The sequence below is a fragment of the Mus caroli genome, unplaced genomic scaffold (genome assembly GCF_978045245.1).
Source record: "Mus caroli unplaced genomic scaffold, Mus_caroli_1 scaffold_11, whole genome shotgun sequence".
NCBI classification, from domain to species: Eukaryota; Metazoa; Chordata; class Mammalia; order Rodentia; family Muridae; genus Mus; species Mus caroli.
In genome coordinates this window covers 53,558,285-53,582,200 of record NW_028227266.1, presented here as the reverse complement: position 1 = coordinate 53,582,200, position 23,916 = coordinate 53,558,285, and the positions used below count along the sequence as shown (strand labels likewise).

Sequence of the window (23,916 nt, the reverse complement as noted above, 5' to 3'; positions counted from 1 at the left end):
TGACTTGCTCAGCCTGCTTTCTTGTAGAACCCAGGACCACCAGCCCAGGGATGGAACCACTCAAAATGGGCTGGACCCTCCCCCATTAATCACTAAATAAGAAAATGCCTTATAGCCAGATCTTATAGGAGCCTTTTCTCAATTCAGGTCCCTTCTTTCAGATAACTCTAATTTGTGTCAAGTTGACATAAGACATCTTGATTTTTGTTAGGTAAGGGTCTGATATAATAAAGGTAGATAGCTTAATTATGCTACCAAGGGAATATTTTATTAATACACTTAGAAAAACTGAGCATTGCACATCAGAATGTTTTCTTTAAAGCCCACATGCATAACAGTTATCCTGAAAGACTACATTAATGTTCTTCTCCTTTTCTTTTAGGCCTTATTGCTCCGTTTTCAGAGTACCTTGGTAATAGCTGAGCATGCAAATGATTCCCTAGCACCCATTACTCTAAATACCATCACTGCAGCTGGACGTCTTGGAGGTGAAGTGTCCTGCTTAGTAGCTGGAACCAAGTGTGACAAGGTAAGAGCTTTTTAAGGTCAGCCATAGCAAATATAATCTCCATCAAGAGGCAGTGAAAGATGGCAACAGTTATTATGCTGACTCTAACTGGGCTCTAGTCCTCATTAAATGGCCAGTGTCACAGATATTATTGTGTATGAAAAAAGAGCCAAAAGGTTTTCTCATGAAGCATTTTGTCTTTCAAAATGAGGTGGAATGCCTGATTTAGTTCTGCTGGCACTATCCTGTGCCATCAGGTACCAAGTAGAATGGTATCTGAGTCCTCTTAGAGGTTAATAGCAGATTTTTTTCTGTACTGATGAGTACACTTGCTAATTTCTTCTAATTCCAGAAAGTAGTCAATCTGGGTAAAGTATCAGAGATGCTAATATTTAATTGGTAGAAGAACTCAAACCTTTTCATTCTTCTCAAATTATGGCTGGTGGTAAATGTTGGTTTTGTTGTGGTTGTTAAATAACAACTTTGAAAAGTAACTCTTGGGAAACTTTATTCTGCTGTGCAGACAAGAGCCTATTAAGACTACAGAGTTTAGCTGGGCGTGGTGGTGCACGCCTTTAATCCCAGCACTTGGGAGGCAGAGGCAGGCAGATTTCTGAGTTCGAGGCCAGCCTGGTCTACAAAGTGAATTCCAGGACAGCCAGGGCTACACACAGAAACCCTGTCTCGAAAAACCAAAAAAAGGCTACAGAGTTTTCGATGCCAATTCCCCTCCACTATATCAGAGTTGCTGAGTGTGTGACAGGGGGTTTGGCCTTCATGAAGAGTAAGTGTAGAGAGAGAATGTTTCTTTTTAGCAGGCTACATATTTTATTAAATTGTTGATGTAGCACACATGGTAATGCAGGTTAGAATGTTAGTGTCACTTCTAATTCCTTTCGTGAAATTGGTGTTTTTAGGACTGTTCAGCTGGTTTTGGGTTATGTAGGTTTCTTTATCCCACTCCTCTTGATGGTTATTGAACCTTTTTCTTAGGTTTTTTTTTTTGTTGTTGTTGTTGTTTTTTTTGAGACAGGGTTCTCTGTGTAGCCCTGGCTGACTGTCCTGGAACTTGCTCTGTAGACCATACTTTCTTTAAACTCAGAGATCCGCCTGCCTCTGCCTCTCAAGTGCTGGGATTAAAGGTGTGCACCAACACCACCCAGCTGATTATTGAATCTTATACAGTTACTGTTTACCACGATGTCTGATAATAGTTAAGCCAATTTTTTTTTTTTTGGTCTGCTCAGTTTTAAAATATAAACAGATATTAGATCTATTTGTTTTGGTGAGATTATAACTACTTTAAAATTTCTTTAAAGTACTTGATATTTAATCATTTGCAGTCTTGTGTATTTCTTGTTCTTATTTTTAAGAAAGGTGTCTGCTAATAATGTAGACAGATTTTAGTTATGTATTGTTTTCTTCAGCTGTTAATCATAAACTGAAAGTGATTATTCTATGTAGTACTGAAATTTTGACAGTTAAAAAAAGTTCTAATGGGAAATTCTGTTCTCTTTATATCCAGGCTGATGTGTAGCAACTTTGGAATTAAGTGGGTTTCTTAATTGGAAATTTTCTTGAAACCAGAGATGCTAAATACTGGTGTATCTCTGTGTAAGACAGTGTGATGTGCTGCTCAGCACTCAGCCCAGCAGAGTCTTCCTGTGTCCTCCTTTCAGTGAATACTGTGGAGCCTTTTAGTCCATGGAAGAGGTTAGGAGGCCCAGCTTCTTGTGCCCAGTCATCGGTGAATTAGCAAATGGAAGACAGTAATGGCTGATGGGACTGATAAGCAGAAACCACTCATATTAAAGTTACTTTAAAGGAAGAATGCTAATTGCCTTTTGTACAGAAAATCAGAGTAGTCAAAGGTTTCTCAGAATCCCTACTTAATTCTAAACAGGAAAAAAAATGAGAAGTTAAACAAGAAAATACCTTCCTTTGTTGAAGGTAAGTATGTGTGTGTAGGCAGAAACCCTGTGTTGACAATGGGCTGTAATTGAAGATTTCTCTCTATTTCTTGGAATTATTAATCTTACTCTCAAAAGAAATTATTGCTAAATTAAGTGCAGTCAACTTTAGAGAAGTTCTGCCTTCACTTTTAACAGATCCTGAGTCTAATGTGTTTTATTGTCTTGGATATACATATACATACCCATATGTGCATATATATATATATATATGTGTGTGTGTGTGTGTGTGTGTGTGTGTATAGAGAGAGAGACAGACAGACAGATATACAGAGACAGACAGACAGAGAGAGACAGAGACAGAGAGAAATCTCATTTTAGTCCTCCCTTCCTCTTCTTCCTTCTTTTTTCCCTTTGTATTTCTGAGAGTGGATGTCACTCTATCCCACACTGGCTTAAAATCTGATTCTGCTACCTCAGTATCCCAAGTACTGGGTACCACATCCAGTTTTTACTTTTCTCCTCCTAAAATAATGCATTTAAATTGGCATCAATGAAAAAGCATAGTTTTCAGCTAAATTTGAATAAAAGGCTGTTGATTTCGGTTTATCAATTAGTATTAAAAAAGATTTTATTGGGGCTGGAGAAATGGCTCAGTGGTTAAGAGCACTGACTGCTCTTCCAGAGGTCCTGAGTTCAATTCCCAGCAACCACATGGTAGCTCACAACAATTTGTAATGGGATCTGATACCCTCTTCTGGTGTGTCTGAAGACAGTGACAGTGTACTCACATATGTAAAATAAATAACTTAAAAGATTTTATTTATTTTTATGTCATGTATATGAGTTTTGCCACCATACTCATATAGGAATCAAGCATGCAATGCCCTGGAGACCAGAAGAGGCTATCAGAACCCTTGGAACTCAAGTTACAGATAGTTCTGAGCTGCCATGTAGATGCTAGGACCTGAACCTAGGTCACCTTTGAGAGCAGCAAGTGCTCTTAACTGCTGAGTTGTTTCTTCAGCCCAGTTCTTTTGTTTGTTTGTTTGTTTTTGCTTGTTTGTTTGTTTTTCAAGACAGGGTTTCTCTGTATAGCCCTGGCTGTCCTGGAACTCACTTTGTAGACCAGGCTGGCCTTGAACTCCTTTTGTTTTTTAAGGTAGAATTTTTATAGTGTAACTGATTATGTCAGTTCATAGTAAAATCAGTTAGCTTGTCATTTTCTTTAAGAATTTTTTTTAGAAAGGGCTGGGGAGATAGCTCATTGTTTAAACATGCAGACTGCTCTTGCTGAGGGCCCAGGTTTGATGCCCAGCACCCATGTTGACAGAATACTAGGCCAGCTAAGGCTGGTAACAAGACCCTTCTGGGGAGAAAGTACCAAAATAAGACCAAAACAAACAACAAAAAACAACATAGCAATGTTTTTATTTTTTTTTAATTATCTTTATTGACTCTACTAAATAGTTTTATGTCAACTTAACACATCATCAGAGAGGAGGGAGCCTCAATAGAGAAAATGACTCCATAAGATCAGCTGTAAGCAAGTCTGTAGGGCATTTTCTTAATTTGATTGATTGATTAGGGGTTGGGGGGAAGGAGAGAGAGAGAACTAGGCCTTGTGTGGGCTTTTGAAACCTCAACCCCATATCTCCTACCCCTCCCTCCCCCCCTCCCCCCCCCCCCCCCCATCTACACACCTTTTCAACAAGAACATAACTCTTAGTCCTTTCACAGAGTTCAGCTGATCAGCTCGGGACTAAGCATACACGTATATGAGCCTATGAGTGGCATTCTTTTTTCTTTTTTGTTTTTTTCTGTTTTTGGCTTTTTGAAACAGGGTTTCTCTGTATAGCCCTGACTATCCTGGAACTCACTTTGTAGATCAGGCTGGCCTCAAACTCAGAAATCCACCTGCCTCTGCCTCCCGAGTACTGGGAATAAAGGTATGCACCACCACACCTGGCTATGGGTAGCATTCCTCTACGCCATCTCAAAACAAACAAAAAGTAGTTTTTCATACTTGGCTGTTAAGATTTTATGCTTGGTTAAAACTTAACAGTGTTGGTTCATTGTTTCTTTTGGTGGATACTTAGAAGCCCTTCTCTTTATCACAGGTGGTACAGGATCTATGTAAAGTAGCTGGTGTAGCAAAGGTTCTGGTGGCTCAGCATGATGCATACAAAGGCCTCCTTCCAGGTGAGGTGTTCTAGTGGGAAAATGTAGTGTCTCTTCTGCTCAATATATGATTATGAAGACAGCATGAAATGTGTTTCATCAACTGTGTTTAATTCTCAGAGGAACTCACACCATTGATTTTGGAAACTCAGAAGCAGTTCAGTTACACACACATCTGTGCTGGAGCATCTGCTTTTGGAAAGGTGAGAAGTGAATGAATTTCACTGGGCTGGAAATGTAATGGTCTTTGTTTAAATAGCCAGTCCTGACGCTTGCACTAAGGGGCATACTGCTAACATTTATTCTTTTAAGATTTCATCAGATTTTTAAATTTTGTCACAGAGATAACTATTATTTTATAATTTTATTATAATTTATTAACCTGTCACTTTTAGGTTTTGGAATTGACCCAGATAAAACTATTATTATTAAATGGAATTTTTGTGTATGTGTGTTTTCTCTTTCTTTCTCCCTCTTCCTCTCCTTCACCCCCCATCCCCCCTCCCCGTAGCCCTAGCTATGCAGGTACTCACTCTGTAGATCAGACTGGTGTCAAATATCTGACTCTGCCTCCCAAATGCAGGGATTACAGACAGGCAGCTTAGTTATTCATTTTAAGAGATGATTTACTTGGATGGCTGGTGGATATAGTAGAAAATCTAAGTCTGTCTTCTCTAGGGATTTGGGAAGGACTGTGTTATGGCTTGGGATAGCCTTAAAGATAGCTGTAGTTTGATCATAAGCTCTCTTTATTGTTGTGCCAGGAAATGTTCGTGAACCCCAGAAAGACTACCAAGGAGCATTCTGAATCCCATGTAATGGCACTAGGGTCTCTTTATTCAAGCTAGAGCTTGGACCACTGTCTCTTGACACAGGAGAATGGAGGGGACCCAGAGCCCAGTTGCAGGCATGAATTTATGGAGGCAAAAAGGGTTTATCTAGCCTGTTACACATCTGACTGAGACACAGGGCCTAGAGTCTGTGAGACACAGGGCAAGTCACTGTGAAAAAAAAAATCCTGAGAAAAGGAGGTATGTTATCTTGGCTCATGGTTTCAATCATTTCACCTTGTCACTTTGGCCCTGTGGTAGATTAGGAGGTCAAGGCTCATGATAGAAGTACATGAGAAGATATAATTGCTAATCTTGTAGTATCCAGAAAGCAGAGAGAAGGGAGGGAAAGAAAAGGGTGAAGAAAAAAATGAGCATTTCAATATTTCCTTTGAGAAGTTAGTATAATACCAACTATCTTGCCATAGGTCCTATCTCCTAAAAGTTCCATCATCTCCCAAATGCAGTAAATGCTAGAACCAGGCCTTCAACACAGGGGTTGTGGGGGTGGGGGTGGGGTGGCATTCAAGTACTCTTAAAAATATACAACCTCCTTCACCATAAAAGAAATGCACATCAAAACTTTAGATTTCACTTCATCCTCATCAGGGTAGCCATCATCATGAAAATAAAGGAGAGAGAATTCTGGTGAGGATTTAGGGGAAGAAGAAGCCTTTATTTACTACCAGTGGAAGTGTAAACTAGTATAGCCATTATGAAAGTCATATTTCTCAAAGAATTACAAGTAGAACTATCATATTAGACAGCTGTACCATTCCTGTGCTTATACCCAAAGGACCCTATATCCTACCTCAGAGATACTTACACACTTTACTGTGGAATTATACACCATAGCAAGGAACTAGAACCAGCTTAGACATCCATCCACAGATAAATGGATGCAGGACATGAGTGAATGCAGGGCTGTAAGAAATAAATATGAAAATTTCAGAAAAATAGATGAATCTGGAAGCTCAAATACAGAGATGACCCAGATTCAGAAAGACAAATACAACATACTATTTCTCTGGTTCTTAGCTTTGAATGTTTATATGTGTGTATATATGGATATAGGTCATGAAAGTAGGAAGGGGACCTCAGAGGGAAGAAGGTGTTTAGGAACTTGGGCAGGATGGTAGAGCACAGTGAAGGTGGAAATGAGTCCCCTGTGGTGGAGGGGTAGTGGAAATGGGAGTGGGGAAAGGGTGGGAGAGGAGGATCTTCAGAGCAAGGGAACTGACATTGGTGCTTTTTAGTAGTCAAGGCCAGAGTTCTTTATTCATGTTTGAAAGAGGATTACTATCTAATGAAGGTGTGACAAAATGTAAATTAGAACCTTTTCCTTTAGAAACTCTGCAGTCAGGAGGCTGATCCTGTCAGTACTTGTAGCATCATTTGTAGGAAGTCACTGAGTAGAAATAGGACAAAAACAGAAGAGAACTAGAAAACACAACCCCTACCGTCAGTGTGCTTAGACTCCTAGTTAGCGGGTCATACAGCATGGATATTAAGTTCATGCTAGTCAAGGCTAGTACATTGTAATTATATGTACATGTGGGAGAATACAGAATGAGGTAGAATGGCAGGTAGTTTAGAAGAATCTTTACAGAAGAGAGAGAACTAGTTTGTGGTGTTATCTTGAAATGCCTTTCAGAAGCAGAGTCATGAAACCAGTGAGGTGCCACTGAATGAGCTACGAAAAAGTCTATCTTTGTGGGATAAAAATCAATGCTTCTCAGAGCTAGAGAGATGGCTCAGTGGTTAGGAGCACTAACTGTTCTGCCAGCGGTCCTGAGTTCAATTCCCAGCAACCACATGGTGGCTCACAATCATCTGTAATGGAATCTGAAGCCTCTTCTGGTGTTTCTGAAGACAGCTACAGTTTACTCACATACATAAAATAAATAATTCTTTTTAAAAAAGCAATGCTTCTCTTTTTAAAATTACATATATTATGTAAAAGAACCTCAGTCCAGAACTTGGAAATTCAGTCTTCACTGAGTGACTCTCTTCTGCTTTAGAATCCTAGAGTTATAGTAGGATTTTAACTAGACATATGCAAATTCTCTTTCCTCTCGGTACAAGATGTGGTAACTAACACCCAAGGCAATTTTGACCTGCTTAAGGATTTGGCTACTGAGAACAAAGTTATACATGTATAACATATAACTGCTATGTGCCTGTATCAGCCAGAGCATGTGTGTTTGTTTTGATATTCAATTTATGTGTGACACACAGGCTGCTGTGCTTGATCTGTTTTTACAACATGAACTTGACAAAGGTTGCACCATGTATTGAAATTTTTTCTTTTCTATTTTCTAGTAAATATATATAGTAAAAGCTTTTCCAGTGTTTTACTTTTCTATTTTTTTTCTCTTTCTCTTGTTTAAATTCAGGGATCCATAACTGTCACATATTGTACTTGATATTTATTAGGGCAGTAGATCTCATAATTTATCAAATTGAATCAGCTTCTTATTACTATAAATCTTCTATAACTCCTAATATACAGAAATGGTAGGTACTAAATTTCAAAGACTATCTCAAAAGCTAGATATCCCTTGTCCAGAGATATATGTGAAGTGTAAAATATTTGAATTTGAATTAAAATTTATGCAGAAGCTACACCCCTTTAAAGGGGTTTAGGAGATACCGCTGTCGATCATTGTATCAGTCAACTTGCATTTGTGTAACTCACTGCTTTTTTTTTTTTTTTTTTTTTTTTTTAAGAACCTTCTGCCCAGAGTAGCTGCCAAACTTAATGTTGCCCCAGTTTCTGACATCATTGAGATCAAGTCACCTGACACATTTGTGAGAACTATCTATGCAGGTAAGTTCTAAGGAAGATAATTAATCAACATGTTAATTTTTACAGTATACATAAATCTTAGAAATAGGATTAGGAAACAAACCTACGATTAAATGGACCATCTTAAAGGTTTCTGAAAAATGCTTTAATTGAGAATAGCTACTGTCCGATTTATTATGTGCACAGTGCTTTTATACTGGCCTTACAGTTTATGGAGTAAGATCTTTCCCTCCAGTGATTAATAAAGATTAAGTTTGCCATCCAATATATATGTGTTTTAAATGTTTAATTGTGATGTAATTATATCACTCCTCCCTCCAACCTCTACTATCATTTCCTTTTCTGTCAGTTGATGGCCCATTTTTCTTTATTACTGTTACATACACATATGCATGACTGTATAAATACAACTACTCTGTCTGTTTAGTTTGCTTGTGTGTATAAGATTTCAGAGCTGGCTACTTCTGTTTGGATAGCCAGTTGTATTGGATAACCAATTAAAGGGCTCATACCTGAGAGAGACTAGTTCTCCTCTCTCAGCAGTCATTGCTGTCCTGTGCTTCTTTGTCTAGTGATGGGACTTGTGAGGCTTCACCCTTTCCATATCAGCATGTCTGTTGCTATTATCATTGGTCAGGTCTTGTTTAAGTAGCTATATTTTGTAAGTAGTACCTTGAAAGGCAAACTCTTTTTAAAATAGTTTTCTCAGTCTTTGCTTTCAATGTGCAGTTGAAGTTCAATGTGCATTAAACAATTCATTTCAGCATCTCTTTACTTGATTATTTCTAAGCACATTGATCTCCAGTGGGACTGGAGAAGGCAACAATTTTGGTTACTGGTTAAAGTTGTTGTATGTCTCGTCAGACCTGTAATCTTCAGTGGTATTCAAGTATTTGGTCATAGTGTCAGTCACTCAAAATGCGAAATGTCTAATCCTTTTAATCCTTTTAAACCTTTGGTTCCTCTGAACTTGTATTTTATGTCCTGTCATGCTTTCGCATTATCTTCCTCTGTTATGTACAGCAGTTGCATTTGTATTAAGGTATAGCAGTTCATATTTTTAGGTTACTGATAGAGCTGATTTGGGAGAAAGAAGCTTCCTTCCCACTCCCACTGAGAGGTGCCTTCTCACTACAGCCACCTGCCTCTGTGTGTTGATGCCAGGCAGTAACTCTGGCTGTACAGGTGGCCCCTGGTGACGGTCTTCTCTCTGGTGTTCCTCCTCTCCTAGACTTAGCAGGGGTAGGAAACAACTTGCCCATCGTTATTTTTGCCTCATTTTTGTAAAATGAATTCTGAGCCTGACAGGAATACTTTTGGCATTCCTCCCTCATAATAAATTTTGTGTTTCAGGAAATGCGTTGTGTACAGTAAAGTGTGACGAGAAAGTAAAGGTGTTTTCTGTTCGAGGAACATCTTTTGAGGCTGCAGCAGCAAGTGGAGGTAGTGCTAGTTCAGAAAAGGGTAAGCATTCTCATATGAGCCTTTTCGATAGGTTGGCATTTTTTGTTTGTTTGGCTTAGATTAGAATACGGGTTGGTGGGGCTGGTGAGATGGCTCAGTGGGTAAGAGCACCCATCTGCTCTTCTGAAGGTCCAGAGTTCAAATCCCAGCAACCACATGGTGGCTCACAACCACCCATAATGAGATCTGACGCCCTCTTCTGGTGTGTCTGAAGACAGCTACAGTGTACTTACATATAATAAATAAATAAATAAATAAATAAATAAATAAATAAATCTTTAAAAAAAAGAATACGGGTTGGTGTCTACTTTAACTTGTAACGCAAAGTAAAAATTCAACTGATTCATATTCCAAAGTTATGTAAATAGTTATAATTTATGTCTGTTTCACATCATCTTTGTACAAGGATAATCACTTTGGTAGATTAAAAAGTAGGAGAGGAGATCAATTACGATGAAACTTACATTTATGTTGGGGCTGTTTAACTCATTACTCTTTCCTAGGGTGGTATTTGAGTGATTCAACATAATAGGAGAATGTAATAATGGTAGAAATAGGACTTCCACTTTAACATGTCTGGCATCTTATTTGAACACTAGAGAGAATGGGTTATTCTGGTTTTTACAGATGAACTTATGAGTAGTATCAACTTCTCAAGAGTCGTACCCTCTTAACACTTTTTAATTAAAGAAAATGAATTTGGGACTGTGAAAATGTAGGAACTTAAGTTTTCTAGTATTGGATGTTTTTGTGTTGGTCTTAAAAATAATTACTACTATATATTTGAAGTCAACATCATTTTTAATTTGTCAATGTATGCAGCACCAAGTTCTTCATCAGTGGGAATATCAGAGTGGCTTGACCAGAAATTGACAAAAAGTGACCGACCAGAACTAACTGGTGCCAAAGTGGTGGTATCTGGTGGTAAGTGCAGTAGTCATTTAAAAGATGACATAAGCTATGTAGTGCACAGACCTCATTAAAGGAACAGACTTTTATTTAGGTTTTGGTGGTTCTGGGGATAGAACTCAGGGTACTGGTAAGCAAGCTCTATACTACTGTAGAGCTGAATCTGTAATCTAGAATATAGGCGTTTTTGTTTTACTTTTTCTTTACAAATGACAGAAGTTGGTAAGTTGCAAGTATTAGTCATATTTTACCAGGAATATGAAATTAGATCATAAATAGAATATGGGTTTCTTGTCTCACATCTGACACTGGGGAGCAGGGCACAAATTTCATCTGCACATCTCTGCCACATGGTATCTCGGTTTTACAAACGTCCATGTTTTTCTGTGGCATTTGATTGGCTTCTGAATTATAGAAAAAGTGGTTAGAATCTCAGAGTTGTATATAAATCCCCTACTCCATTTTACTTTTAATGATTTTGAATGTTATACTGGTCTGTGTGGATGACACTTGGAAAGCCCTTCACAGTTAATATCAGAACCTGAATGTGGTGTAAGACTTAACATTTTTTTTGTATATTATGCTCCTTTGTAGTTTTGTCAGCTGACTGACTCAGAGGATAAGGATTGATGTGATTTTAAAATCTTTCCAAATTAAACAATAAAAAAATAGTTAATGTTCCTAACATCCATCTATTGTTCAAGTGGTATTCAGAGGAAAGGAATTAATATTTTGCAAAGATGTTTGTCTTGTATATCAGCTTGCATTTTCAGGAAATATTAGTCCATATATGTTTTTTGATGGGCCTGTTGCATTCTGATTTCCTGAAGAAATGAAAATAACAGGTAGAGTGTATTTGCTCTCAAGGATTTTGAAATCTAGCCAGAAGTTTTGTTTAGTTATGCAGGGAATATTTACCAAGTGCTAATAAGAGCTGCATGTTAATACCACAGATATGGCAATGAGCTAGAGAGCTATGGATCAGGCATCTTGGACTTCAAGTGTTTCCATTATAGTGGAGAAACTGCAGATACCATAGTGTTCTTTATGTAGTTAAATAACTACAATGATGAATGCTTTATAGCAGTCATAAAAGGTTTTGAAGAAGGGTTTGTGTGCTTAATGTGGCAGTTTATAATATGGGCATTAGATTGGGCATATAAAATGGCAACCATTTTACAGAGATCAACTTGTATGTACATGATTTTATTTATTTATGTGTTTGTTTGTTTACAATGAGGTCGGGGTTTGAAGAGTGGAGAGAACTTTAAACTGCTGTATGACCTGGCAGATCAGCTGCATGCTGCAGGTAAGGTCATTCTCCTCTGTAGCACAGTGTTCTCTTTCTGCTGGAAGTGTTTTTCCTTATGCTTATATGTACGTCCTCCAACACTTCAGGTCATTATGCTTTCTTCTTTTCCTTCATTGACTTAGCTTTATTGTTTGACTGTTTGTCATTTATACAAAATAGCATTTGGCTATGGCCTTTCTATTTCTATTAGTGTACATAGAATACTTTGGTCATATTTCCCCTATTACTTATTTCTTTTCTGTCTTCCTCTTTTTTCTCTTTCTCTTTTTATGTAATTCTCTTTCTACTTCCATGTCTTTACTTTTTAAATCTAGATTCCACATGAGAGAAAACATAAGATACTTACTTTTTTGTATCTGACTTACTTTGTTTAACATGATTTCCAGTTTTGACCATTATTTACTTTATTCTTTCTGCAGTGGTTTTCTTAGACCAAAACTGAAACATCTATAAAGGGAGGAGAGTGTCCTAGTAATTTTTGAAGAATGTGTGTGGCAGTTTTACAATTGCCAACTCTTAAGAATCTTACCTAGTTTTGATTTGTAAAATACTGAAGTGCCAACTTCAGAGCCTACTGCAGACTACTGCCCGCTGTTCTCCACCTCCACACATGCTCTGACTCCTGATGAACTTACATATGCACACTGTTTTTCTTTCTTGTGAGAAAGAACTAAAACATTGACAAAGATTTAAAAACCCCATGGAAACAGAAATGACTGCATCTTATAAGCATAGTAAACTGGAAGGATGAGGAAAGAATGTCTGGGCCTGAAGCTGTGCCACAGATATGCTTAAAGCTAAAAAGCAAAGATAAAAAGAGTTAGAAATCAACACTGAAATACCCAGGACCTCAAGGACACTTAAAAAGTACAAGTGACAGCCGGGCGTGGTGGCGTACGCCTTTAATCCCAGCACTCGGGAGGCAGAGGCAGGCGGATTTCTGAGTTCGAGGCCAGCCTGGTCTACAAAGTGAGTTCCAGGACAGCCAGGACTACACAGAGAAACCCTGTCTCGAAAAAACAAAAAAAAAAAAAAAAAAAAAAAAAAAAAAAAAAGTACAAGTGACACGGTAAAAACCGACTACAACTGAAGAGTACTGGGTATGATGGAGGTGGGAGAAAAGAACAGGAGGGGTTGGTACAGCAAAGCTTGAGAAGTTGTAGGATCACGCCATACCCGAGCAAAGATCCAGGAAGCACAGAAAACACCAATGTATATGTGTAAGTTCCAAGCTATAACAAGTCAAAGATGAAGATAAAAGATGAAAGAAACCAAAGTGGAGGAACAAAAGTCTTACCCTATAAAAGTAGCAAAGATAAGTCCATTGGTCTTTTCAGAAATCATGTAAGATGAGAATGGGGTGTAAGACTTCATGTGTTGAGAGGAAAAACCCCAGTGACCCAGAATTCTGTACCCATGGAATGTAGAGAACTAACAGGGAAACTCAGTTGAATTCAGTAATTAGCTGGATTAAATTAACATCTATTGATGTCTTTGTTACACAACAGCAAATTTTCAAGGTGACAGAGCATTCACCAAGGAAGACTGTATTTGGGACCATATAACCCCTTCATGAATGTAAAGGAGGAGGACTTATGCTCTGTTTTTAGCTTGAGCTAGATGTCTGTAACTGAAACGTAACTGAAAAATCCCAAGATGTATGGAGAGATTAAACAGCACATTTCTGTGTAACATGAGTAAAGAAACACATTTCAAAAGAAATATTTTAAGCTGAGTGAAAAAAAGATGTATGGTACAGTAAAGTCAGTGGTATGGGGGAGGGGAATTTATCCTAAGTGCTAGGCAGTGAACTAAGGGCTTCTCACAAGTTAGGCAAGAACTCCACTATTGAGCTATATCTACATGCTCCCCACCCCCTTTTATTTATTTGTTCATTTTTAAATTCCAAATCTTTGAGACAGTCTCGATACCTTGCCCATTCTGGCCTTATGATCCTTTTGCTTCAGCCTCCCATATAGCTAGGAGTCCAGACCTGTACCACCAGGATGATCTCTTATAGGGAAATGTATAGTACTAAATGTGTATTAGAAAAGAAAGGCAATCTAAGTTTAATCATCTTAGGAAACTACAACAGGTAGAATAAATTATTGCAACAGAACACAGAAGGAATGCTTGAATCCCTTTCCTTCACTCTCCAGAAGGGGTGCTTCTGCCCTACGAATAGATCTCCTGTGGAGAAGAAACCAGTTACATTTTTATTTATTAATTTAATATGAGATACTTGTTAAACCTCAATCTTGCATTGAATATGATTTTATCTGATCATAAGAGGTAATGGTATTATACAGCATTTTTTATACCTGGAGCAGTGGTGTATGCCTTCAAATATGCAGAAAGCCCAGACAGGAGGATCTCTGTGAGTTCAAGGCCAATGTGGTCTACATAGTGAGCTCTGGGATAGCCAGGACTACATAGAGAGACCCTGTCTCAAAAACAAACAAAAACAAAGAAATTTGTGAGTATAGCATACAATGAAAATTATTTTCTTGAGAAATGTACTTGTATTTAGTGTTTAGAATCCTTGATCAGTTACAAATCGTTAATCAGGATTTTCTTTTTCAAAAGTGAGTTCTGTATACAATACTTTTTGACTGTAAAATATTAGAATGTTATTTTGTAGTTTTTGGTGACTGTCTCACTAGCTGAATAATAGAGCTTGAAAATATGACACTTCCTCCCTTTCAGTTGGTGCTTCCCGAGCTGCTGTTGATGCTGGCTTTGTTCCCAATGACATGCAAGTTGGTCAGACAGGAAAAATAGTAGCTCCAGTAAGTATTGCAATAAAATACACCCTGCAGAATTCTGTGGGGATCAGCACTGTATGTATTTGTTGGACAATAATTTCTGTGATTTATGTCTTAGTCAGTGATCCTATACAGCTAACCATTATGATGGTGAATGTGTCCTCACAAGATCTGGAGGTTTTTGATCTTAATAAAATGCTTAGCAATTTTTAAATTAGGAACTTTTTGCAAAAAGATTTAAAGCATTATGAGGTCACAGTGCTGTGTTACTATTGCCATTGCCTTTGTTGGTATTCTGTGTGTGTGATGTGGTAGAGAGAGAACTTAGTGCTAGTCCACTGACCTACATTCCTATCTACTATTGCTATTATAAATTTACATTGATAATATTTATTGTTCATAAAGTCTAAAAGCAGTTCCAACAACTAACCTATTCTAATTGAGCCTATGTTCATGGACCTTTGTCATTAGAAACTACTAGTGACACTTACAGTCTTGTGTGCTCCTGAGTACCTAGTTTAGTTCTACATTTTTATGTTTGCATGAATTTCAGGGAATTTTGATCTTTACAGATAAGTACTGCTAGAATATTCCTTTTTGCCAAGAGGATGGGACGGAATCTCAGTCTGTCTGAGAGCTTAGCAGTCATCTTGCTTTAGCCTCCCAAGTGCTAGGATTTCAGGCTTAAGCCACCACACCTAGCCAGATAAGATATTCTAAAACCCTTTGCAGAACTTAAAAGGGAAATATAAGAAATGTTGACTTGAAAGTTGAGTCTTTTAAAACATCTTCTGACCATTCATATTTCATAAGTAATGTATTGAATCATTTTTTCAGTTTAAATTTATATTGCATGAGACATGAGGAAAATATTTTTATGTAACTCAAAACAACGTGTTCTTTTGTTATTTCAAAACAAGATATTAAGCCAGGCGCACGCCTTTAATCCCAGCACTGGGGAGGCAGAGGCAGGCAGATTTCTGAGTCCGAGGCGAGCCTGGTCTACAGAGAAAGTTCCAGGGCAGCCAGGGCTACACAAAGAAACCCTGTCTCGAACCCCCTCCCCACCCCCACCCCCCAAAAAAGAAACAAAAAACAAGATATTATTATATCACATCCATTAAGATTTCCTAGTGCCCTAGTTTATTAGATGATGACTTCAAAAATCATCTTTTAAAACCTTTTTATACAAAATATTTTGATTGTGATTTCCTGTCCCCCAACTCCTTTAAGACTTTTCTTTGAAGCTTGTTTTGAAATATCTGTCCTTCTAAAGTTGAATTGCTTATCTTTTTATTGTCTTTTTCTGGAGCGCCTTTATATAGTTTGTATACAAATTATTTTTGAGGTATGTACTGTGATTCTTTTTCCCCATGCTAGGACTCTCCTGTTCTTTTTCTTTTGATGAGAAGAAATGTTTCATTTTAACAAAGTTCAATGAAGCAATCTTTCTTCTTTTGGTTAATATATTTTGTGTTGCTTAGCTTACTTGAAGCAGAGACCGTCTCAGTACTGAATATAGCACTAAAACTATTCATAAATTAAGTCAAAGCACTGTGTGACTGACTTGCTTGTCATACCACATTAGTCTGGCTATGAAAGTAGATTTATTGAGCAGATGAGCTGGAGCCATCCATGACATTTAATTAGGTGTGGCACACATATATTTTTTGTGGAAATCTTGCATGTACAGTTTTATGTGAGTAGACACATTTAGGCTTGAATTCATAAAAGATCAACAGCTTCCTAATCAAAACTACTTTTATAGGAAATTCAGTGTGTACTCTGAAGTAGCAAGCAGACTTGCTGTGACAGAAAGGGGGCATTCATAGTTCTTAAATAGGAGCAGAGTTCAGGGAGTGGCTGGTGGCATCCGTTCTTGTATTGTAAGTAAGTTTCATGCAGTCAGCTTTATTCAGCACTCCTCTTAGAATATAGAACTATCGAATTTTGCTCATGAGGAGATTAAACATTAAATGCTTTGAAGACTTTAACATTGCTCCTATAACCCCATCAGAGAATTATAGTGTATTAACTCTCTATTTGGGCACTATGCTAGTTACTTGTCCTGTTGCTGAGGCAAAATACCAGACAAAAGAAACTGAAGGAAGGAAGGTTTACCTTGGCTCACGGTTTCAGGGTCAGTCCATCATGGTGAGGAAGACTGGACAAGAACTCAGTAAGGTCACACAGTCAGGAAACAGATGAATGCTGGTGCTCAGCTCATTCTCCTCTCTTCATTCTGTCAGGAATCCCAGCCCATGGGATAGAATCATCCACTTTCGGAGTGGGTTTCCCTGTCCTGCTAAGCAAAATACCCTCAAAAGCACTCACAAAGGCATGCTTCTGTTAAGCTGACAATGAAGATTGACTATTATAGGCATGGATGTATAAATTGTATATATTTTTACACACACACACACACACAGTGGTCTAAAATATTTCTGGGAAACAATCAATTTGCAGGTATAGAGCAAAACTTTTGTGTTTGTGTGACCATTTGAGAGATATGATTTGATATTATGCCCTCGTAGTTTCAAACACATGCATTTTCCTACACAACCACACTGCAACTTGTTAAGTCAGAACACTAACATTGACACATAAAACCATCAGACTCATTTGTATTTTGCCTGTCATTTCATTAGTGCCTGTCTTAGTCAGGGTTTCTATTCCTGCACAAACATCATGACCAAGAAACAAGTTGGGGAGGAAAGGGTTTATTCAGCTTACACTTCCATGCTGCTGTTCATCACCAAGGAAGTCAGGACTGGAACTCAAGCAGGTCAGAAAGCAGGAGCTGATGCAGAGGCCATGGAGGGATGTTCTTTATTGGCTTGCCTCTCCTGGCTTGCTCAGCCTGCTCTCTTATAGAACCCAAGACTACTAGCCCAGAGATGGTCCCACCCACAAGGGGCCTTTCCCCCTTGATCACTAATTAAGAAAATAACTTACAGTTGGATCTCATGGAGGCATTTCCTCAACTGAAGCTCCTTCCTCTGTGATAACTCCAGCTGTGTCAAGTTGACACAAAACTAGCCAGTACAGTGCCCTATATAGCAAATGATAGTAGTTTAGAATCACTTAGTGCATATATCTGTCCTGAGTCCTTCAGTCCTAAACTCTCAATCCTACTTTCACATGATTATATGGTATTATAGGGTAACTTGTATTACTGGCTATTTAGGTATTTTCCTTTAAAAGTGTTTATTGAAATCTTTTGTTTTTATTAAATTGCCTTTTATTATTGATTTATGGAAGTTTTAAAATACATTCTACTGGTAAGTTTTTGGTTTACTTTCTTCACATCTATGGTGTGCCTATTTATTTTTTTGAGATGATACCTAATTGAGGAACTTCCTTGTTATTTCTAATTTGCTGCAAGCTCTCATCATGAGTGGAATTTATTTGTAGAGTCTGTGGTTCTCCCATGTGGTTCTCTCTTCTCTGGAACTTTCTCCACATTTCCAGCTAGTGTAGTAGCCACATATCTTCTGTATATTTTCTTCAACCAGTCAGACTGCATTTTTTTTTTATTTAAAGGGCTTGATTTCTGATTGGCCTTTATCCCTTTGGAGAGGAGAAATATGCTGGACTCATATCTGTGTGTTTCCCTCCCCTACAGAATTTTGGCTGCTCAAATTCTACCAGTCAGTGTTGATCTCCAACATAATGAAACAGCTGCTATCTGTATTTGAATCAGGTTTATAGTTGTTTTAGTAGGAAGATTTAAGTTTGATACAAGCTATTCCCATAGGGCCGTAAGGAAACCTGAGGTCCAGAATTGAATGTATTACTTCATGTGCTTGCTGACTAGTGTGGAGTTGGGTTATTATCACCCTAAATGATATCTTAATTAATGCTGCTTAATATTGCATTAGGTTTTTGGCAGCCATATTCTACAATTGGCAAGAATTGCACTTCTGAACATCCAAAATTTCTCACCACCTCTACCCATTTGAACTGTGTGCTATTTAAATACATTATCACTAATACTAATGCAGCATTCTTTGTTTTTAGATAAATACAGCACATTCATTTATTCTTATTAAATGGGTCCATTTTGCCACTTTTGAACATTTCACGGCTTTATTTCTTTTTCCATTCTGTTATTAGAATATACAGTGCTCTGACTTGTTGGCAGTTTTGTAACAACTTTGGAAAGTATCACCACTATTTTTTTTTCTGGTTGTAAGGAGCAAGAAGTGCCCTGCTTCAAATTCAGACCATATAAAGTCAGTTTTCTTATTTGTATAAAATAATTGTTTTATTTTCTTTATTAATTTGAGAAAATATATAATACCCAAATATGCCCTGAATTTAGTTATATGCTTTGCTTTGGTTTTGTTGTTGTTGTTGTTGTTGTTGTTGTTGTTGTTGTTGTTTGGTTTTTGTTTTGTTTTGTCATTCAGAACAATTTACAAAGTATAGTTGTATCTTATTTCCAAATTCTGTTTGTGCTTTTACTTTCATTTTTTTTATATTTTAAAGATTTTTCTTTTTATGTATTTTATGTATGTGAGTACTTTGCATGTATGTTTGCACACCAGAAGAGGACATCGCATCCTAGCACACACAATTGTGAGCTGCCATGTGAGTGCTAGGAGTTGATCTTTGTAAACAAGAACCTCTGGAAGAGCAGTCAGTGCTCTTAACCAATGAGCCATCTCTTCAGTGCCCCATTTTCTGTATTTTAATATTCCAACTTTATCATTTATATCCATATTCATTACTAATTCTGACTCCCTTACCCTCCCCAGTACAGAATCTACCTTTGAGTCAAGTAGTACATGCATTGTCATGCCTCTTTAGCCTTTGCTTTTGTGGTTGTGGTGAACAGTAGTACTTGGTCCATATTTGGCTTCAGTCTTAGGTTTTGTTTTTTTTTTTTTTTTTTTTAGTATTCATGACCCTATTCCCTACTACCTATCTATAATAGGCAAACTTTTCCAATCTCTTTGTGGTAGGTGACACTTAAGATAGTTTTGAGAAAGTTTAGGTGGCAAATGAAGAAAGATTGGAAAGCTATGTGGCCCTCTCTAGATGTGGGCTACAAATTTGGCATTAGGTTTTCTAGAAGCCAGTTCATATTAGGAAACAAGATCAGTGCCCTGATTTACAGTGTCCCAAAGGTAAAACAAACTAATTGTACAGGAGAAGTATCATTTGGCTTGGTATCAAGATCAGGGATATATCCCTTGAGTCCATATAAAGAAGACACTATTGATTGGCATCCACAACAATATCTTTACTATAAATAGGACAATACTTTTATAGAGTTGTTTTTATGATGCCCCTCAGTGTGAGCCAATTGTATGGTAAGTACATTTTTCAAGAGAGGCAGAAACTATTTGGTTCTGTGTCTGCTATTCAGGCTTATGTTATAGTAAAAGTACAGTCTGGCAATTGTTAAACCCTCTTCAAATGAATTTTATTAGAAAGACTAGATCTGCAGTCAGGTGGTAAGTATATAGAGGTGCTAGCTCTCTTTCTGCAAGATGATTAGAGCCTAGAGCACAGGGTAAACACTACCTATCTAGGACCAAAAAGGCAAATGAATATGTTCTCTATGAAAACAAAACCATACAAAACAAAGCTCCAGCTTTCCCTGTGTCAGAGAAAAACACTGTCCTTTCCTTGTTTGGTGCTGACACTGTCCCTGCTTTCTAGAGCTCATCATTCCTGCCTCCGTAGGAACTTCTCATGGGCTCAGTGTCTTTCCTCCATTCACACCTTTTCTGTAACTTTTTTTTTTCTTTTGCCTTTTGACAAATGTATTAGATCATAAAGGAATTATGTTAATAATTTTTCCATGGAAATAATATCTAAAGATGTGATTCTGAAATTTGAAACTGGGGAATTTAGAGGATGTCTTAGTTTATTTTGTGTTGTGATAAAACACTGACCAAAACCAAATTGAAGAGGAAAGGGTTTATTTCTTATAACTACTCCAAGGTCACAGTCTTTCTCTGAAAAAAGTTAGGAACTCGTGCAGAAACCTTCTGTCAAGAACTGAATCAGAGACTGTGAGAAAACACTGCTTACTGGCTCACTCTGTTTGCTTTCTCATGCAATCCACAACCACCTGCCCAGGCAAGCACTGACCGTAGAGGGCTTTCCTCCTTCCGTAGCAATCATCATTTAAGGAAATGTGCTACAATATGCCCACAGGAAATATGATAGAAACCATTCCTCAGCAGAACATCCCTCTTCCCCTGTGACTCTAGTTTGTTTTATATTGACGAAAAACTAACAAGAGGACCTCACAGATTTCCTTTAACTTCTGAAGTTCAATGATGCCTGCTGTGTTTGCTTCTGAATTGCTACTTAGATGTTCACATATGCTTTATAGATTTTATACTTGTGATAGTTTATCATGTATAACGATGTGTTAAGGAAAAGCACTAGTACACAATTTTGTTTTGTTTTTAAGATCAGTAACAACACACTATATGGGTTCTTTATGCCTGGATAATTTATTTTGGAGGATTATCTATGTCATTTCAGGCAGCTGGTTTTTTGTTTGTTCATTGACTTGCAGTATCCTATTGCATGAGTATATCACGCTTGACCCATTTTATAATAGATATTTTATAGGTGGCCTGTATGTTAGGGATAGGGAGCTGTACTGACTCTTCAGTGGTGTCAGGGTAATTAGAAACAAGGTGGTAGAAGGTCTCTCAGATCCAAAGAGGAGATGATTGTCTTCTTAGCTCCTGAAGCACTAGAATTAGTGGCTTTTAACCATTGTCTAAAGCCTTGAATCAAAAAGTAATATGCAAAACATCTCAAAATGTATTTGTCCATGTTCTCTTTACTTACAGTTCTACAGTATGGATATAATGTATGATCCTGTCTGAAGAGTAGCTAAGGGATAGCTGCTGAGTGGATTGTATAGTCTCACTTAGAGTTATAAGCACCTTAAATGCATACTTATGCAAACACTTGATTTGGGTTGTTTATTTGGATAATAATAGTGATACCTACATTATAAAATGTGTAAATTGCAGGTTTGGGATAGTGGCATGTACCTTTAACCCTAGTACTCCGAAAATGCAGGCAGGATTATCATGTTGTACATAGTTCCAGGCCAGGCTGGACGATGAGACTCTTATCTTTAAAACAAAAAAGAGGAGAATTGAGAAGAGAGGAAGAAGGAAGAAAGGAGGGAGAAAGAAGTATGGAAGGACAGAAGGTTGGTTAAGAATCTAGATGCCAGTCAGGCTGCCTGAGCTCTGCTCTTATCTTACCATTTGCTTTCTATTGACCTTAATCTCTTGTGGTACAGTTTCCTGAGATGTGTAATGGTGATAATGATCCCTATTTCACAGATTTGTAAAAAATAAGTGAGCTAATATATGTAAAACAGGTTAAATGAGAGATTCCATGTGTATATGTCATATAAAACTGCCTGGGATGTTACAAATGCTGTGCCCGAGATAATTTTACAGTAACTAATACAAATTCTTTTTTGTATATATGTATAATCTGTGAGGGTGTGTGAGTGTGTGTGTGTTCCCACATGTGCTAATACTTAGGGTGTGCATCCTACATGTGTTTGCAGAGACCAGAAGATGTCTGCTTTTCTTTACTGGTCTTCACCTTATATTTGAGACAGGTCCTTTCAACTGAATCTGGAGTTTCCCCTTTTCAACTAGGTTGGTTAGCCAACAAGCATGAGACCTGCCTGTTTCCAGTAACTGGTGCTAGGATTACAGGGTGCATGGTACTTTGTGTTTGAATTCAGATCCTCTTGCTTTTACAGAAAGTGTTCTGACCAACTGGTTCACCTCCCCAGCCTCTACAGATTCTTAGAAGATTCTGTTGTTTGAAATCATGAACAATCATTAAATTATTTCTCTGATCTTTGTCAGGCTCATTGGATTTTATTACGATTTATTACTTGTTGGAGTTCAGAGTTTTAAGTTTAAGTCTTGATGTATTTGGGTGTAGTTACTCTTCTGGATTGCACTCAGTGATCTGTTTGATTAATATGGCCTGACCTTCCTAACCATCCAAGCACACAGGCATGTTGTAATCGTTAGAGATCCTACTATTTGTTGCCAGAGGCCGTGTCCTTACACTTAGTACAGCATCTTCATATGTGTGGATGACTTTGCCTATATTTTGATATTTTACTGACAAATCAACTTCCTGTTTATAATTCTGAGATTAAGTGAATAAGATCAAAGTTACCAAATGAGTAAGCAGTTTAGGAGAATTTACCAAGACAGTACATTTTATTTCTGACCTTTGTTTTGAAATTTTGATAGCATTGAAAAGTCAGTGTGGAAACAAACTTTCTCGAGTTATTTGTATACAACTGGGAATGAGTTTATGGGATGGGCTGCCCTCTAACTTGCTAAAAAGCTAAGATTGACAACTGCTTTCATACTGCATTATCTAGCTTGGCTTTTAGCTCTAAGAGAACTGTGTTCACAAATTGATGTGCTTTTCCTTTGGGGTTGGTATAGAAGCATTAAATTGTACTAAAATATTCATATGTGAGTGCATTTGGCTGAAAGCAATTGATGTTCTGTCCCCAAGAGGACAAAGAGAAATGCTGTGTGGACCCGCAGTCCAGAAAACACCCTAAGCATGCTTCTTAAAAGGTAATTACAAGGCCTAGATGATCAAAGCCCTTACAAGGAAGCTTAAGTGACAAAGAGAAGGTGCAGCATTTGTAGGTTGTGGTTTGCATGTATACGTTGTTCAGTTGTGCAGTTGCCAAAAATTAGTAGTTCTATTTATATCTTTGGTTTATTTTCTCAGCTAAAATTTATCAGGGCTGACTTCTTTACAGTTATTCCAGAATGCTTGGATTAGTGGGATTTTTTTTTCCCATTACTACTTTATTATAAAAAAGTCAAACTATTTAAATTTCAAAGACTGTTATATATATTCATTTCCCCCTTTCTGTCCCATTTATCTGCTTAAAAGCTACTGAATGATAGATTGACATGTCTTGTACATAGTCAACCTAATTTAACAGCTGACATGAAAATCAATTAGAGTAGATAGCAAATCTACTTAAGCCATCTTGAAATGATAACCTGAAAGGGATAAAACTTGTAAATTTCCATTCTGAAAACCAACACAGTATAGTTTGTGGTCTTTCATATAAAAATGAATTTATTTTTTGTGTATCACTTCAAGTTAATATTTATGCATTTGAATGTCAAAGAATAAAACGCTGTACCAGACAGAAATACAGCAAATGGATTTAGT

The 23,916-nt window shown here is 37.5% G+C and overlaps 1 protein-coding gene across 1 annotated transcript in view; it reads left to right on the top strand.

Annotated features, from left to right (window-relative positions):
- Etfa (electron transfer flavoprotein subunit alpha) overlaps positions 1-23,916 on the top strand; it is a 61,574-nt gene that overhangs the window by 17,547 nt on the left and 20,111 nt on the right. Inside the window, exons 2-9 of the mRNA XM_021171712.3 lie at positions 383-529; positions 4,539-4,620; positions 4,720-4,802; positions 8,160-8,259; positions 9,592-9,702; positions 10,525-10,626; positions 11,852-11,920; positions 14,630-14,712. Of these exons, the coding sequence (XP_021027371.1) occupies positions 383-529; positions 4,539-4,620; positions 4,720-4,802; positions 8,160-8,259; positions 9,592-9,702; positions 10,525-10,626; positions 11,852-11,920; positions 14,630-14,712 (777 nt within the window). The remainder of the gene's footprint in view (positions 1-382; positions 530-4,538; positions 4,621-4,719; positions 4,803-8,159; positions 8,260-9,591; positions 9,703-10,524; positions 10,627-11,851; positions 11,921-14,629; positions 14,713-23,916) is intronic.